The sequence below is a fragment of the Dermochelys coriacea genome, chromosome 5 (assembly GCF_009764565.3).
Source record: "Dermochelys coriacea isolate rDerCor1 chromosome 5, rDerCor1.pri.v4, whole genome shotgun sequence".
In the NCBI taxonomy this organism is placed as follows: domain Eukaryota; kingdom Metazoa; phylum Chordata; order Testudines; family Dermochelyidae; genus Dermochelys; species Dermochelys coriacea.
In genome coordinates, this window is record NC_050072.1 from 74,645,533 (window position 1) to 74,663,300 (window position 17,768).

Below are 17,768 nucleotides of genomic sequence, written 5' to 3' on the forward strand. Positions count from 1 at the left end.
TAGACCATGGGAGGAGGTGGGGAAGAGGCGGGGCTGGGGATTTGGGGAAGGGGTCCAAAAGGGACATGGTGGGGGCGGAGTTGGGGCAGGGACTTTTGGGGAAGAGGTTGGAATGGGAGTGGGGGCGGGCATGAGCACCCACCGGCGCCAGGAGAACTTGGCACCTATGAGCAGAGGTTTACAAACTATGGTCCATGGCCTGCCAGTGGTCTGTGAGCTCCGTTCAGGTGGTCCGTGGATAGTTCCCTCCAAGGTGCGCGCCTGGATAGCTGCACACGAGAGCGTGAAGGGCCACCCACCTAATTAGCCATGGTGTATTTCATTCATATTTTAACTGATATTAAAACATGAGTTCTGTGCTTTTATTTGTAGAACAAAAACCCATTAATTATTTTTAAGGGTTTTTTTTTAATATAGTGCTTTTATCCAAAGCACTTTACAGTAGTTGGCTAACGATACAAACAACATTTGGAAAGATCATTAAGTGGTCTGCCGAGACCCTCAGCAATTTTCAAGTGGTCCGTGAAAAAAGAAGTTTGAGATGCTCTGTTCTAGAGAACACACTACTCTTGTCATTTCTAATGGCTTCCAGTTTCTTTTAACCTGTCATGTCCTAAATAGTTTAGGTACAAAATACTTCAGGCTGCCACTCTCCCTGTATGGTAACCAGGTGAGATCATTTGAGGAAATTGAGCTAACAGTTCCCTTATTTAATCCGCAATTCAGCAAGCACTTAGGCATATGCTTAACTTTAAGCACTTGAGTAGTGCCATTGACTTCAATGGGTCAAATTACATGCTTAAAGATAAATGTGATTAAGTTCTTTGCTGAATTTTTAATATGGAGGAGGCAGAGAATTTTTCCAGTATCCTCCTTCTCTGGGACTTGCTTTCTTAGTTGTTTTCCAGAGTCTGAGTTTAACCTTCATGTCAAGTTCCAAAACTCATCTTTTCTTCCAGGGCTAAGGGAGCTGTAATGGGAACACCTCTGTCTGAGTGGTTCAGGGAGAATTTTGTATTTTGGACATTGATTCCAATTTTTATGTTTTATTTAAATTTTGCACCTGTACCCAGAGTTCCAATTTTAAAATGACCAAAATAAATAAATAAGTAGAGAAAAATACGGCAATATCATATCTATATGAAAGTAATTTCTCTCTCTTCTTTTAAAAGAAATATCTGTTAAAGAGAATGTTGCCAATATACCATTATTATGCAAGTATTATTCGTCAAAATTTTGATGCTTTGGCAGATGACTATTTTGATCAGTAAGTATTTTTTTAAAAAAATCAAATTTGAAGTGAATTGATTTGATAAAGACTATAATGCAAATTGAAAACAGTATACAGGAAATATTTTAATTAATTTCAATGTAACTGAAACATTATTATTAATAATGCAGTACCATAAACGTGCATGACATGTGAATTTTAAAATGAAATAGCAGCTGCAAGAGGGGCTGCCTGTTTTGTTATCAGGATTTGGGGAGGGGGTTAGTAAATTTAGTACTAGAGAACGATAGTGATTTAACACCTTGGAGCATGATATCCCTGATTTAGCCATAGAAATTTTACATCATAGCTATTAGCGGGGCAAGTAGGTCCTCCTGCTCCTTTGTACCTCAGACCTGACCTAAAGGAACCACTTCTTTAGGTTAAAGGTAATTCAGTTTGCATGGCCATTGAATCCTTAACATCTTTGCTGAGACATGACTGTTATAGCAATAGGGTCAGATCTCACAGTGGCAAGTGCAGTGTAAAAACATGGACAGATAGGTTTGTGGTGGGACTAGAATAAATTTAAACCTTGCTAATCCCTACAAACATCTCTGTCCCATCTCTGAGACTGCTATTTGGTTATGTTTTTATTATTGAACCTGCTGTTATTAGCAGAAGACTTCCTGAGATACAATGTCATTTGATAAAATTATGTTAAAAATTATTCATTGGGATAATACAAAATGTGTAATATGTGTCCTTTTTTTACTTCCCTTCAAGAATTTATTTGGAAAAACTTATTAATACAGCATGTTGGCTGGGTCTCCAAGACTGTTTAAACCTATCTTCTGAACTTTACACTAAGTGGATGGAGAACCCTGACAATGAGTAAGAATGACAATGTAATATTATAGATATGTATATTTGGATGTGTAAGTCAGATTTAAATTTAACAGGCCATTACATGGGCAGGTGGTGTAGGAGAGGTTCCTTGTTCACTTCTCTTGTTCCTATACAGATTGGTAAGACCTAAATTGTAAAAACGTAAATTGATATAATATTTAGTGCTTTTTCAGGTAAACTTAACTTTCATGAAGGATGCAGATTGACTGCCCTGTAAATTGAACTCTGTCTAAGCACCAAAGAGGCAAAGTGCAGATAAGGCTGTGGAAGTATCCTCAGCACTCTCTGTTTGCCTCAGTTCTAACCTCTGGGTATTGTCTATATTCATTTAATCTTTAGCTGAGCCAAACACTGCTAGTTGTGGTGGTGGTTTGTGACGTAGGCACTTGCCCATACCAAATCATTTCATATGTGCTACTTAACAACTATTCATTGTAAACAGCTTTTAGCCATTACAAACCCAGGGCCTGATCAGGCAAAGGTTACTCTAAATTAGAATGTCATTGATTTCAATGAGTCTCTAAGAGGGCATGTAAGCAGCACATGACAGCTGTTGGCAGGACCAAGGTTCTAGGCAGGATTTTAATAAGCAAAGCAGAAGTACTAGTCTGCCATGACATCCATTGCCCTATACAACATTAAGGTTGAAAATGTAAATGAATAAAAAGGCAGGCAATTCAAAAAGCAGGTTCCCACAGAGACATTAACTTTGTTACATTGCATACTCTGTATATGTTACCGTATGACTTTCACAGCTTCAGCAGTAGTCTAAACTGTGACATATAGCATCACTGTGGGAAATTTTACAGTTGCATATGGCATTGTTGTGGGGGGAACTTGACAGTTACAATGTTTTATTTTTGGTAGGTTTTTATTAAGGCTGTATAATATTGTAAAAATAAATAAATCCACAAGTAGAACATATCCAGAAGCACCCTAAATGGATTTCACAAACTGAAATCAAAAGTGCATGTTGGACTTTTATGTAACTGAAGATGGCCTATATTTGTCAACAAAACCATGTTAAAGTATTCCATTGCAGAAAAGCCCATATGGCATATTGTAATTCTCACTTCTCTTTCCCTCCCTCTTTTCTTGTTTTTCTATGCAATTATGATAGTTTTGGCACTGGTGAGTCTATGTTCTGTTTTATTATTCTTATCCTTTTTATATTTTTATTTTATCTGTTATAGTATAGTTACTAAATGTGAACAAAAATGTTGTTGGCTCTTATTTGAATCTATGTTCATAAAATCTGTGGCTAAGTCAGCTGAACTTGTAGTATTTATAATAAAGTTTTTGGGGGGGTTAGTAGCTTTGTAATGACTGAACTCATAAAAACTTCTTTTAAAGGTAAACTGAAAAGCTTTAAAATGTTAAACACTATTTAGTATCCAAAACATAATATTCTTATTATTGTGTAATGTCAGCTGTAAATACTGCAGTTAAGGATGCAAGATGATTTTCATCATAATCTCCTATTTTCAGTTGTTCATAATTAAGGCTACAATTTTGGCACAGACATTTTTAGTAAATTTCACAGCAGAGGTGTGTGTGTGTGTGGGGGGGGAATAAATTATGGAAGGACAAAGATCACCAGTAATGTATTGCTTGCTACATGCACCTACACAAAAGCTTTTAAGTAGCAAAAGCAGCTGTTGTTATTAATAAGGGTGAGGATAAGTTTGGGGATAAGTTGTAGAGTGAGCCCACCCCACACTTAACTGGAGTGGAACTCCTGTCCCACGGGGCTGGTCCTGGCTCCTCACTTCAGGCATTGCAATCTGGTGCCCCTTGAACCCTTGACAGATGGAGACAGAAATTGGATAGCTCAAACCTAGTAGCACTGCAACCCATACATCAAGTCACAATGCCACTCAGTTGGGGGAACAGGGAGGAATCAAATCTGTTTTAATAGCCATTGCCAAGATTTCACAGACTTTATTCAAATTCATGATTGCCATGACCTCTCTAACAAAATCTATGTCTTATTCATAATTTTTTTTGAAATATTCATCTTCCAGGCAGAAACTTTCCATGCTTAGTCTGAGTTCAAAATTGCACTTTTTCAAAAGTTTGAGTTTCTGTTTTTGAGTTAGGTGGAGAAAAATATACTTGTTCTGATTTCATAATGAATAAGACCATTCTTTCTTTGCATACAGTTAATTCACACAACAACTAGTCTTTAAAACTTCACATGTGGCCAGTCTTCACTAAGGAATGGCTGCCATCTATATTTGAAAAACAAATGCAATTATGAAACTATAAGTGATTCAAATATGTTCACTACTAAGTTTTTAATGAGAAAAAATAGCATGGAGCGAGGAGGCTCCCTACATTTCAGTTCATGGATTTTTTTTTTTTCCCCACAGATTGACCAATATATAGGGAGGCACAATTTTTCTACACACTGAACTGGAGAACACACCAAACCTGTAACAGATACAGGATCTGCAGAGAAATCCTTTTGGGTGCTGACACAGTGCATTCATGCTACCCCCCCAAGTTCCTTTTCTCCCTCCTGACAGGACAGTTCACAATGCAGTCATTCTGCCATAGGCTGACAATGTCATTATCTTCCATAGTGACATCCCCACAGGCTTGAAAGGGGATATTGCTATGGAGAGCAACCATCCCCCGATCCCTTACTGCCTAGGTGCACTTCCTCCTGACCCATGAAGCTCCAATCAAGTGGACTTGGGGTAATGGGTTTTTATAGGATCTGTGGAAAGAGCATGCTGTGGATCCCCTGCTCCCCTTTTCCCACACCCACCAGCCAATATCTTCCAGGTTTTTCTTCCTTTTACTCATGGGAGCAATATGGGCCTAACCTATTCCCTGTGGCATTGGGAAACTGTGTCACACTACAGCTCTACAGAGCTGTGTGTTGCACATGTGTATAGTGCTTTAGATAGACTCCCCTCTCCCCCTGCATTTTCAGAATGGTTGAAGTGCAAAGCCATGGAGCTGTGTAAAACAAAATGATATAACTCTATCATGCCAGAACTAGGTTTCCTGCCCCATTGTTTCTCCTCAGTTATTTTCCTGTCCATGGTGTTCCTTTTTTCTGTTTTACTCTATTCTTTTAGAACAAGGAAATGAAATTTTAAAAAGCCTATGCTAGTTTTAATGGTAAGTAATTTAATACAGAGACATTAGGAAAATAGAACGTTCAGAGTCTTATATCAGTGGGCCCCTTCCTGCCATAGGGAATCAACCAAAAATTCCAGTTGACATAAAATGTTTGTAAAGTGCATAGAGATCTTCACATGTATGATATGTTATTATTTCAGTAGAATAGTTAATATTGCTAACAACAAGAAGATTTAGTACCCTGTGCTGTTTTAGTGTTAATGACACTTTTGACTGTTGCAGAAGAAACATAAACATGTTCACTCTGGTCTCAGCATGTAAAATGTTGCAGTAGGCGAAACTGAAGGTGTTTTGGATTTGAGTTTTGTTGCAAAATTTTAATGCAAAATACATCACCTTGTAGGTACCATCCTCTGAAGTGTGAGTAGTGGGAGACAACTTGCTTCATGGAGAGGCAATCATTCTCTTTCTTCTTCTTGCATTCTCAAAACATATGGCTCTCTTCTTGAAATGGATAGTGTTTTCCTATCACCTGCACTGCTGGGATAGGCCCTTCTCAGAAAGGCCTTTTGGGTGGTGTTTTCATGTAAATGTTATCACATTAGCATGTGATATCACCATATTGTGATGTGATACAAGGATATTAATTATGTTGGCTAATATGAACTGTTTGCCCAGCCATATGAAAAAAGCTATTCAGTTCACCTTCAAGCATCTCTGTTGTGGTAATGCTTGATGTATGTAAAAATGCAGTCCTCAAATCTAGTTGCTTTTCAGATTTTTGTTCTGTGTTTAGTGCTCTTTTGTGATTATTTTATATTGTAATTGGTAAACATAATATATAATTTTCTGCCATATTTTAGCTGCTTGTTTTCATTTTATAGCAATATGGTGTCAACAACTATTATTCTATTTTACAGGATTCCCTTTACTATTAAAAGAACAATCTGTTGTTATGGTGTTGCAATGGGAAGTGATAAAGAATGGGACTTCGCATGGAAAATGTATAATCATAATAATTCCAAAGAAATAGATAAGGATATAATGCTCTTTGCCATGAGTTGCACCAGAGAGTCCTGGTTGCTTTACAGGTGACTTTGCTCAAATCATATTTTTAATGTATTTAACAGTAAATCATTAATTTCTTGGTTAAGGGTAAAATACTTATTAATTCAATAATAAGTTATCCATTGTTTAAAGTGCAGTCCTACTCCTAAAAATGGCTTTATAAACATTGCATTATTGAGTCCATAATTACCATAATTATCATTTCTCAATGGCTTCAAAGAAAATCTGCTTAGCTTATAAGTAAAAATATAGTGAAGCTGGATTCTATGATTGTTTATGTCCACTTTGCACCACTGAGAAGCTCACGATAGACAGGCAAGCGGAGCATCTCTCTCTTATTGGGGTAAACTCCATTGGTATAAAACTTGCAGAGGCAGCATAGCTGCCTCCTGTGGCAGCCACTCCTCTGGCATGGGGGGCATGTCAGGAGATGGAAGGAGTATATTGAGGGTGAGGATGGGAACAGAAAAGACATGATAGAGCAGAGCACTGCTATGCTGATGCTCCATTGTTCAGTGGTCATTTAAGGACCTTATGCCACTTTTTATAAGTTAGAGCTTGTCCTTACCAGCTCTAACCAGTTCAGGGGGCTTTCCCTGGCTCCCTGATGGCCCTCTCCTCCCTGTGCCTGAGAGAGTGAGAATCCAATGTGTTTTTCCAAATGGCAGTCTGCAAAGTCACTTAGGAAGAAGAAAGTCAAGATGGGCTTGTTCTGTCTCGCAAACAGTAAATATTCTACAATTGGAAATTAGTTAACAATCCTGTCTCTGTTGCTCAGCCAGAGAAAATTCAGATGACCTGCACCTGCCTTATGCATGTGGCAACTACCAGTGGGGAGCCTCTGAGAACACAGCTCCTTTGGCAGCCATGTTGCTCTGGAGGGTGGGAAGCATTCCTTAGGCACTAGGGACTTACCCAGGAGATCTGTGCCATTTCTGTTATCTTGACATATCCCACTGTGGCATGAAGGGTCCTGCTCCCTGCTCACTCTGCAGGAGAGCAAACACCAACCTTGCTCCTGACAGGATGAGTCCATAGAAACTAAGAATCCATGGAATTTTTTTCTGTGGAAGGGATAATTTGCCCCTAACATTTTCTGAGTAGTGCAAAGATAAGGAAAAGGAATATGCCCATACCTTGCACAATGCTTTTTCTCCATTGAGAACGTAAACCCAGTAAGTAATGAATAGTTAATGTTTATACTAAACATAAAAAGAAAAGGAAGACTTGTGGCACCTTAGAGACTAACAAATTTATTTGAGCATAAGCTTTCGTGAGCTACAGCTTGCTTCATTGGATGCATTCAGTGGAAAATACAGTGGGGAGATTTATATACACAGAGAACATGAAACAATGTGTGTTACCATATACACTGTAATGAGAATGATCAGGTAAGGTGAGCTATTACTAGCAGGAGAGCAGGGGGCTACAAAAGGTTTCGTCCCCCACTGCCCCACCCCCCACTCTCCTGCTGGTAATAGCTCACCTTACCTGATCACTCTCGTTACAGTGTGTATGGTAACACCCATTGTTTGATGTTCTCTGTGTATATAAATCTCCCCACTGTATTTTCCACTGAATGCATCCGATGAAGTGAGCTGTAGCTCACAAAAGCTTATGTTCAAATAAATTTGTTAGTTTCTAAGGTGCCACAAGTCCTCCTTTTCTTTTTGCGGATACAGACTAACACGGCTGCTACTCTGAAACCTATATTAAACATGATACTCTAATGATACAGGCAGCTCATAAGGTCAATGTTTGTATTCTAAATAGTTATATTTTCAATGTATTTTTTCAACAGGTATTTGCAGTACTCACTCAACAATTCATTATTGTCTTCTAATAATACGGTCATAGTCATTTCAAATGTGGCAGCCACTGAGATTGGCCAACGCATAGCTTGGGAATTTGTAACAGAAAATTGGCTACTTTTAAATGAAAGGTATGGTAAGCAACCAAATGATGTAATTCATTTTTATTTCTACTGTTGTTTCTCTGAATCTCTTCTCTACCTTAAGTTTGAGCTGTAGAGCCCAATTGCAGATGTTCTATTCCAGAGGTGTCTGCATTTCCATGGTGGTCTAAGTGATTCCTACATACAAAGGCTAAAATTATCAGAAGGGCTCAGCTTTCATTAAGGCTCCAAAATAAGTGGCTGGAAGAGCTCAACAGAAGTATGTGTGTGTCCCTCGTAACTGTCTCAATGGGAGCTAAGCGGTGCTGACCCGCTTTGAAAAATCTGGACCCTATTTTGGTGACTAAATGGGAGCTGAGCTTTTTTGAAAATCTGGCCCCAACTGCGAGACGGTGAGCATTTAAAAATCTGACTCATAGTGCAATCTTTTAAAGTGCTTTATGGCAAAAAACATTTTAAAAATGTGAGGGTTTACTGTTTGGAGTACACCAGTTTGCATGTTATTTAACAGAGTTCCATATACTCCATACAGCACAAATATTTAAATTGGAAGCACTGGAAGGTAGTTGGAGCCTATAACTCATTGGTTAGAGTAGGAAAGGGTATGGCCCAAATATTGTGGCAGGAGAATGGCTGGTCATCTAGGAATGAGATGTTGGGGGCAGATAAAAAAGGAAGGATTGGTATGTATGTGGTATGATTCCAGAAGCAAGGGGAATGAACAGAGGAGGTTTAAAGAGTGGTCAGACATGGTGGGGGGAAGGGTAAGTGGGCAGGAATGCTCTTGGATCAGATGGACAGCCAACTTTCAGATGGAAAATGCTATTGCTCTTTAGTTCTATCCATCGTGAGTTTATCAAGGCTATCAATATAATGGTTTAAGACAATACAGGCTTCCTGTATATAAGTATGAAACTTTCCAGTTCAGCCTCTTTGCCGAGTAAAGCCTGGGACAAATTGTATGGCAAACATGCAGTCAGTTTTTATATAGTAGGAAAATGCATTCTTATTTGGAAATGTTAGATGCTTGCATAGGGGAATCCTGCATGGCATAAAGTTGGGATAGCCTCATTTACATCACGTGCTCCTAGCCTCCCCAGCATAGGAGGTGGAACAAAAGTGGGATGGGATGTGGTTGTATCCTTTTGCACTCTTGCTATCCCTGGCTGGCAGAATGGTCCCAAGAGGACCATTACTATGGTATAACTTAGAGCAGCCATTTGATTTTGTGTATGTGCAACATAACTTAGCCCCTAAAGATAACCCAGTTTAGGGCCAGTTGTGGCAGCTTTTGCCACCACAACCTGTCCCCTGGCAGAATTTTTGTGCCACTGTGGATCACTGCACAATTATACTGATGTGAAACCTGTTGTGAATCTGGTCCCTCACTTTCAAATGAAACCACTGCTAATAGGAATATACTGAGATATCTGAAACTACATTTTAATCCTACGAGGGCAAAGGGGCATAACTCCCATTGAATTAAATGATTATTTAACCTGCTTACTCCAGGGCTGGATATAGTCCCTAGTATCTTTTATATCATAATATGCCATGGCTCTGATTCAAAACACTGATATTTCTCTTCCTCCTTCAAACTCTTGCACCTGATTATTTGCATGTGACTGACAATGGATGAGCATATTTTTCTAGGTTTCAGAGTAGCAGCCGTGTTAGTCTGTATTCGCAAAAAGAAAAGGAGTACTTGTGGCACCTTAGAGACTAACAAATTTATTAGAGCATAAGCTTTCGTGAGCTACAGCTCACTTCATCGGATGCAAATGCATCCGATGAAGTGAGCTGTAGCTCACGAAAGCTTATGCTCTAATAAATTTGTTAGTCTCTAAGGTGCCACAAGTACTCCTTTTCTTTTTGCATATTTTTCTAGTCTCTTCTAACTTGATTATGATTTTTAACTTTGTAAAAATGGCAGAGTTTACCCAATTAGAAAAGTCAGATGATTCCTGTCTATTTACCCTAGAGTGAGAGTAAATCTCTTACAGAAAGGAAAATTATTTGTAAACTGCACTCTGCATCCGGCATAAATATTTGCCTCACTAATTCAAACTCTGAGAATATTTCTTTAAATAATGGTGGGGGGAGTAGAGAACTCAGACTACTAAATTTCAGTTTCAAAGTTTCAACATAATAATAGATTAGGCTTGGCGAATATGCTTGCAGAAGAGGAACTCAGGCTGATGGCATATTTACCAACATAATATCAAATGCTTCTCTTCCTGACTGATATTTATATTACTTTATAGGTATAGGAATGGAATACTACAGAAATTATTGAGAATTATGGAAAACTTTGTCAATACAGACTTACAGATCCAAGAGGTAAGTTACTTATATGCCATTGGATAAATAACTAATTTAAACCTTGCTGTCAATTTGTAAATAGTTTTTTTTTAAATTACATATTTCTTAAAAAGAAATGGAAAGCATAAAATGTATTGAATAAATATATGGAAACTCATTGTGGTTTTTGTTGAGACATAGAGATAGGGGTGCAACCAGAATTTTCCTAAGGATGGGGCACAGAGCTCTCCCTCCGATGCCATATACCCAGACCAAATCCCCCACTGCCTCTTCACTCAGACCTGTTTCTCCCCAGTGCACTTAGCTCTACACATGGACCCCTCCTGCTTCCCCACACCCAGCCCTGTGCTTTCCCCCCATACTGCCATGTCCCCAGCTCCAAGTTCTCTCCCCTGCATCCAGCCCCATGCTTCCAGTACCCCCACCAATTCCCAATCACAATTTCTTTTCCTATTCCAGTCCCAGTCTCACCAGACTCCTTGTGCCAGTCTGCTCCCTTTCCTTCCTTGGGTCTGGCTTTTGTCCCCTGTGCATTTGGATAAGATTGCTTCCTTGCCCAGCAGAGGTCCACTGATACCAAAAGAGAGACAGTTTCCCTGCTCTCAGTTGTGGTGCCTGATCATTAGAGGGAAAGGTTGGCTTGGCCCCGTAGCCCTGGGCTTGAGCATGCTTATTAGCTAAGTGGGATGGCACATGCTCAGTTTGGTTGCAGGTAGGAGCTGTGAGAGGCTCGAGCAGGCTCAATGAGGATGGAATATTTGGAGAGTTAACCATTCTAATCAAAGTAATATCTACTGAGCAAATGCCAACTGATTCCCTCCTCCCGCAAAGGCTTATAACTTGGCCTTATCTAAGTGGATTTTCATGGGGACGGCAAAAGGCACATCCCTGATACAAAGACCCCTCTGCCAAATTTCAAGTCCCTGCTCCAAACCATGAGGGCACTAGAACTGTTGCTAGTTGCAAAAAAGGTTCCTAGAAATTTTTAACATGGGCAAAATAATGTATTTTTTTCCCTAACCTCGTTCTTTGAAATGGCTAAGCAATTTTGGATGAAATTTTCCAAATAATTCAGTCTGAGGCAGACTCAGAACATGGAAATTTTCAACCTAAACAGTTGAAGTGTTACCAAGTTGTAAGCAACTGAAAACAGGCACAGGGAACTTTTTTTTAACAGGTGGCACTAGCAACCTCCCCAATAATGTATTTACATGTACACACAATATGATTTCACTACAGAGGAATTTTAAGGTTGCAGTTAGCTTTTCAGTTAAAACAGAGTTTAAATCTTTTGTTAGGCATAAAAACAAATATTGATTATTACAAAAATGACAGCATTTACTCCTAATCCTTGTCTACTGTAGGATTCACCAAAAATTTCCACCACTGCTAACACCAGTGCAGCTCGGTTGGTAGGAACAATTCTGGGAGCAATTGTGTTAGGGTGACCAGACAGCAAGTATGAAAAATCAGGACTTTTTTTTTTCAAGGGCTATAATTGCCTATATAAGACAAAGCCCCTAATATCAAGACGTCTGGTCACTCTAAATTGTGTAGTCAGGGCACTAGTAGCTGCTGATATTTTTAACAACATGTTGTGTAGACCTGCTGTGAACAGACTGAGATGACATGATGGTTAAAATGTCAGTGGCTGCCAGAAGCCTAATCTAGGATTGTGCGGCCTATGTTACTGCTGCCAGTGGAGCTTCTGTAATGGTAGGAAATTATTCCAGGAAAAAAATCCTAGAGTGGACAAATTCATAGAGTAAAGATTGTATTTTCCAGAAATGTACAAGTAAATCCATTCAGGAAATCAGGAAGTTCAAAGAAATTGACTCCATCTTACATTCATGGCTGCAGACTAAAGCCTTTTCAGATCTTTCTAGCCTACAAATGCCTCTCTCTCTCTTTTTTGCAAAATTTCTATCACTCTTTAGGTAGATGTCCATAGAACTTGTGCATAGGCTAGTCCGAAAAAAACAACCCAAGTTATTAATCATAGCTGTTTCTAGTTGTACCCTGGGAGCAATTATTCATCAAAAGCTGATGTCTAAAATTTTATACATCTGGATAGAGCTCCTTGCTCTGGCTCCTTCATGCTGAGAAGTGGTGGTGTGGTGTGAAGGGGACCCCAAGGACATGTCTACACTGCAGCTGGGAGCATGCCTCCCAGCTCAGATAGATAGACTTGCACTACAGTGGCTGGAAGTAGCTAAAAATAGCAGTGTAGATGTTGTGGCTTCAGTGGAGACCCGAGCTCAGATCTAGGGACTCCAAACTACAATGTCCACACTGCTATTTTTAGAGCATTAGCTCAAGCTGAGCTAGCATAAGTCTGTCTACCCATGCTGGGAGGCTCGCTCCCAGATGCAGTGTAGACATACCCTGAAAGTTCTGGTTCCAGCATGGGGGCAGATTTCCCCCAGAGCAAGCGCTGTGAAGACAGCCATAAAGCTGTTTCCAAGGATCCCCTCACAAGCTATGCTGTAGAGGGCATGTTAGGTTGAAAAGGGCATGTGAGGGATGAGACTACAGCCTGCACCAGGGAGGAGTTTGAGGGCAGTGTGTGGCCCAAAGGGCAGCCCTTGGAGGCTACCATAACTTAGGCCAGGTGTTCTCACAACAAATTTTTGGTGGCCTCAGAATGCGGCCACCAACTCTTGCTGTGGCCACTCTGACAATTTTTCCTAAAATACTTAATTAACTTTAGGAAAAACAAATAAATATGCACATATTCATGTCCAAAGCATTGTAATTTATCTATATAGGGTTTTTTTTTTTGCAGACTCGATAATAAAAATAATGTACAGCTGTCTATTCTTTACTGGACCTAAACAGAATAGAAACACAAATAAGGTCCTTTGAACATTCTTGTCTTTTTTTTTTTTAAAGACTTGCTAGCTATAAGTAAGTCTGCTCTGAAAAGTGATATTTGTATGTTTGTTAATATCACTTTTCACAGCAGACCTACGCAGCCCCAGCAAGCCTGGACACAAAGTAAGCCCTGGATGGGGAGGTGGCTACAGAGGCAATGGGGCCAGGGGCAATGGGGCACTGGAGGAGGCAGCTGGGGCCAGAGGGTAATGGGGGAGGGGATGGGCTCAGGGCCAGAGCCCGCCACTGTGCAGCCAGGGAACAGAGCCCAAAGCCCCACACCCTGGGGACAGAGCCCCAAGTCCCACAGCTGGAGCCTGCTGTCTGCCACCCCAGGGCTGAAGCCCAACTCTACCATCCTAAGGAACATGGAGAACTCACTGACTGCCTGCTCTTCCAGCTTGTGTTTCTCCAGAAGGGGGCGGGGCCCAACTACTGCTGGTGGCCCTTGGGGAGGGGCTGCTGCTCCCCCCGAATCACTGTCCAGGAGGCTGTGGCTGCAAGAAAAGCTCCTGGTGGCCACATTTGAGAAAGACTGACTGAGGCTATGTCTTTCCTGCATCAAAAGTGTGTGTGGGGGGGGGGGGAGGGGGGTTTACAGCAGGATGACTAATGCTCCACTGTAAAATCCTAGTGGAGACAAGGCACTGACATTTTTACCATGAGGAGCTAGGCAAGGTCAACACTATGCCCCAGCCTCTGGTAGACTTTACCGAGTGGTAAGACTATAGCCTTGTCTGTGCTAGGATTTTACAGCAGGATAGCTAACATGCATTAGTTATGCTGAAGTAAAGTCGTGCCTTTTTTGGCAAGCCTATAAGTTACACAGGGTGCCTCTCCAGCCCTCAGATTTACCCAAGATCAAAAGATTTAAAGTGCTTTAAAGCCACCTTAATCCCCTTCCTCCTGGGCTGTGTTCTATGCTGTGCCTCTAAGAGACACAGCACAGAATCTCATCTCAGAACTCTGCTGTCTGTAACTATAGGTATGAACTAATTTGAAAAAGAAAAGGTGCCAGGCCAGTGAAGCCTCAAAGCTCTGCAGAAGCAGAGTTCCTGCTTTCATCTTTAAGGGGCTCAATTTTCAGCAGTGCAGAGCACTCCCACTCTGAAAATCATCCCCTTTAAGATATCCCAATCTGGGCCCCCAAAATCACTTTTGAACATTTAAGCTACAATATAGGAGCTTTGCAGAACAAGCACCTTCCTAAGCTAAAGTTTTAAGTGTCAAATTCTGGCTCCATTGATGTCAAATGCAAAACTCCCATTGATTTCAGTGAGATCAGTATTGTACCTTAAATGTAAATTTAAACCCTAAATGTAAAAAACAAGTTCTTATCTAGACAGTTCTAAGACATCTGTCGAAAGTGCATTCAATTTTTCAACTCAAAGTACTCTGTAGACTAACTTTATGTATATATATTTTTTTAGTTGCAGCTTTTTTACAATACTACACTGGACGAGGATCTACGGCTTGCTACTACTGAAACATTGCAGTTTGCAAAGTTTGCAAATAAGGAAAGGAGAAAACTCATAGCCAGATTTACTGATTGGTTACGGAAAAATATAGATGACTGACTTCTGAAATCTGTTTCTCATATATATTCTAATATATATATTAGAATATAGCTTGCTAGCATTTTTATACTATTTTCTGTTTTAATAAAGAGATAAAGCACATGATTTATATTCGAAACCAAAGATTCTAACCACAAAGCCAGACCAACCTGATTCACAATGGAAGGATAAAATTCTACAGAAAACATGCAAGAAAACTATCTGCATATTACATCTATCTTATTTCTCCATGGGATGATGCTTGAGAGACTTATTCTTAAATAAAGTCAAGAAAAATCTGCAGAAACATTTTTAAAGTATGTCAGCACTTTGGGGGAATCAGCCCTGTGGTTAAAACACAGGACTGGAAGTTAGAAGACTTGGGTTTTATTCTCTACTCTGACATTGGCTTGCTGTGTGACGTTTAGGCAAGTCGTTTAATCACACTGAGCCTCAGTTTTCATATTTGTGAAAAGGGAATGGGGACAATAATATGTAAGTTAGAGCAGTGTTATGGAACTTTAACTCTTGAAAGTTTGTTTGTGAAGTGCCTCTTGATCCTCAGAGGGAAGGCACTACAGGAATCCAAAGCTTACGTTTTTATATATTGAGTGCTTTTTCATCTACACTAAATTTCATTAGAGAATTTGTAGAAGTTTTACTTTCTTCCTGCCTATTATTAGGCTTAATGGAGATGACTGACAGCCAAATAAAACTCAGGCCATTAGTATTAAAGCAAGTCTATTAGCCCTTGGTTAGAGTGTATTAGTTTGTGGGTTTGTTTATTTGTACAGTTAACAAATTATGAAAAAATGAAGTTGCACCACTACCCCAATAAACAAAGAAAGTAATATTACATTACCCTAGGGAAACCCACTGAGGAAGTAACAGGCAGTGTTATAAAGGAAATAAAGAGCACAAAACAGAGCAATATCCAGGATTTCAAAATCAGAGTTTTCAATGTGGAAAATTCTTTGTTGGGTTCCCAGTGCGCATACGAGGATGCTGACAGCCATATCCTTAACCCCAACTAAGGGTATGTCTTGGAGCTGGGGGTGTGATTCCCAACCTGAGGAGACATGTAGCTGTGGCAGCACGGGTAGTAGGAAAGGCTGGCCACCCTGAGTATGTGCCTATGGTGTTGAATGAGTACATACTCTGGGTGGGTAGCCCCTCCCACTGCTCCTATGGCTGTGGCTACACTCTATTTTTAGCACACCCGCTTGATCAGAACTAGTGCAGGAGTGTCTCCTGGAGCTTGGAATCACACTCTCAGCTTAAAGAGTAGTTACGCCCTTAGTCTCCTCTGCACCTCTCCAATGGTGCAAAGTATAATTAAAGCTGCCTTTAGGCAGTAATGGAGGATTCTGTCAGCACAGGGGACATATCTGCTGATGTAGCCAGCTCTATGCTAGACACTCCTGGTCTCCCCAGCACCCATTCTAGGATGGGGAGGGTTTGGGGGCGGAATGCAATATGTTCCACTGATCATGGATCGCAAAGGAGCTGCTCCCTGCTAGCATGACTTAGAGTTTCTTCAGATAGATGCATGACTGATTTGGCCCCCTGCAGGATTGGTGCGAGGTGGAAAGGAATGGAATGACACCCAGGTGGGCACCGCTCTACACAATCTCACTGCAGGATTTATGTACCTAACTTTCAGCACCCAGCCTATCCAAACTATTGTCTTTCCCAGCTATCTGTAACCATTCTACCCTTTTCTTGTTTACAGAAATGTCAGGTTTTTTCCTGAATAAAAATATGTTAATAATTTAATCACCAATGTGTAAATATTTACAAAAGAAATTGTAAATAAGAAAATATTTCAAAATCACTATTGATTAATTGTGTGCTTCTTTAATAACATACCCTTTATATCCTTACAGCAACAATATAGTGATTGATTTTCCTAGCGTATATACCATATTGTATGTCTCTTTTCAAGCCTGAGACTAAATAGCAGGAAGAAAACCCAGAATTACTTGGTGCCTAATGTTGGCAGCCACTCAAAGAAAAGGAAGGAAAAACTTTTACCTCTTGATACTGCTTCTTGCTCTGCTGAGAATAGACAGTTGAAAACATGTCTAAGAACATATTCCTTTTCCAGGTAATTCTGTTTGAAATAACTGTAGAGGCAGAATAGCAGAGAGAGAATTACTTAGATTTGTTCAAGGATGAAAATAACAATATAGTATCTCTAGTGCTAGCCCTGTCCTTTCAGCCTGCTGTCATAAGCAAAATTTTCTATGAGAGAAAGAGAGCCTCAATTACTGATTCCATTATGGACCCAGGCATGCTAAAATTTGACCAGAACTAAGACAATTGATTTAAAAATATAATTGTATATAAACATTAGAGGCTGATCCACAATTAATGTCAGATCTCTCTCATACTATAGCTGTCAAGAAAAACTACTTCAGCCTGCTTGGTGTAATTCTCTTTTGATGCTAACTTGCCCTTAGTTTGTAGCAAGACAAGTCATCGTGGAACTAATCTCTTTGGTCTGTTTGGGTCAAGAGAGAAGCAGCAACTGGGCAATCAATATGTAAAAAGCAATTAATATGAATTTCCTGTTATTTTTCTGAGGGAATGTCAATAACACATATATAGTTTGTAGTATTTATTATTTCCTCATTTATTACAGTTCTCAATTCAGTTCAGCTAAAACCTAATTTATGTTAAGTGCATGAGAGAAAACAAAACAGATCACAATCGATGTATCAATTCTCTTTATGGAAAAGGATATGTGTTATGATACGTATGTTTTGGAATAGAAAAATAATGACCCTTCACCCACACTTTACATTCAGTTTCTGTGAGA

The 17,768-nt window shown here is 39.8% G+C and overlaps 1 protein-coding gene across 4 annotated transcripts in view; it reads left to right on the forward strand.

The window, feature by feature from the left end:
• Positions 1–16,723, forward strand: part of LVRN (laeverin) — a 63,315-nt gene extending 46,592 nt beyond the window's left edge. The window contains exons 15-20 of one of the 4 annotated variants that reach the window (XM_038402474.2): positions 1,173–1,267; positions 1,997–2,104; positions 6,133–6,303; positions 8,082–8,222; positions 10,460–10,535; positions 14,822–16,723. In XM_038402474.2, coding sequence (XP_038258402.1) covers positions 1,173–1,267; positions 1,997–2,104; positions 6,133–6,303; positions 8,082–8,222; positions 10,460–10,535; positions 14,822–14,968 — 738 coding nt within the window. In that variant the 3' untranslated portion in view covers positions 14,969–16,723. Of the gene's footprint in view, positions 1–1,172; positions 1,268–1,996; positions 2,105–3,239; positions 3,251–6,132; positions 6,304–8,081; positions 8,223–10,459; positions 10,536–14,821 lie in introns of those variants that run through there. The other 3 variants (XR_006281512.1, XR_006281511.1, XM_043514873.1) reach the window with 3 other exon arrangements.
• Positions 16,724–17,768: the final 1,045 nt, after the last annotated feature.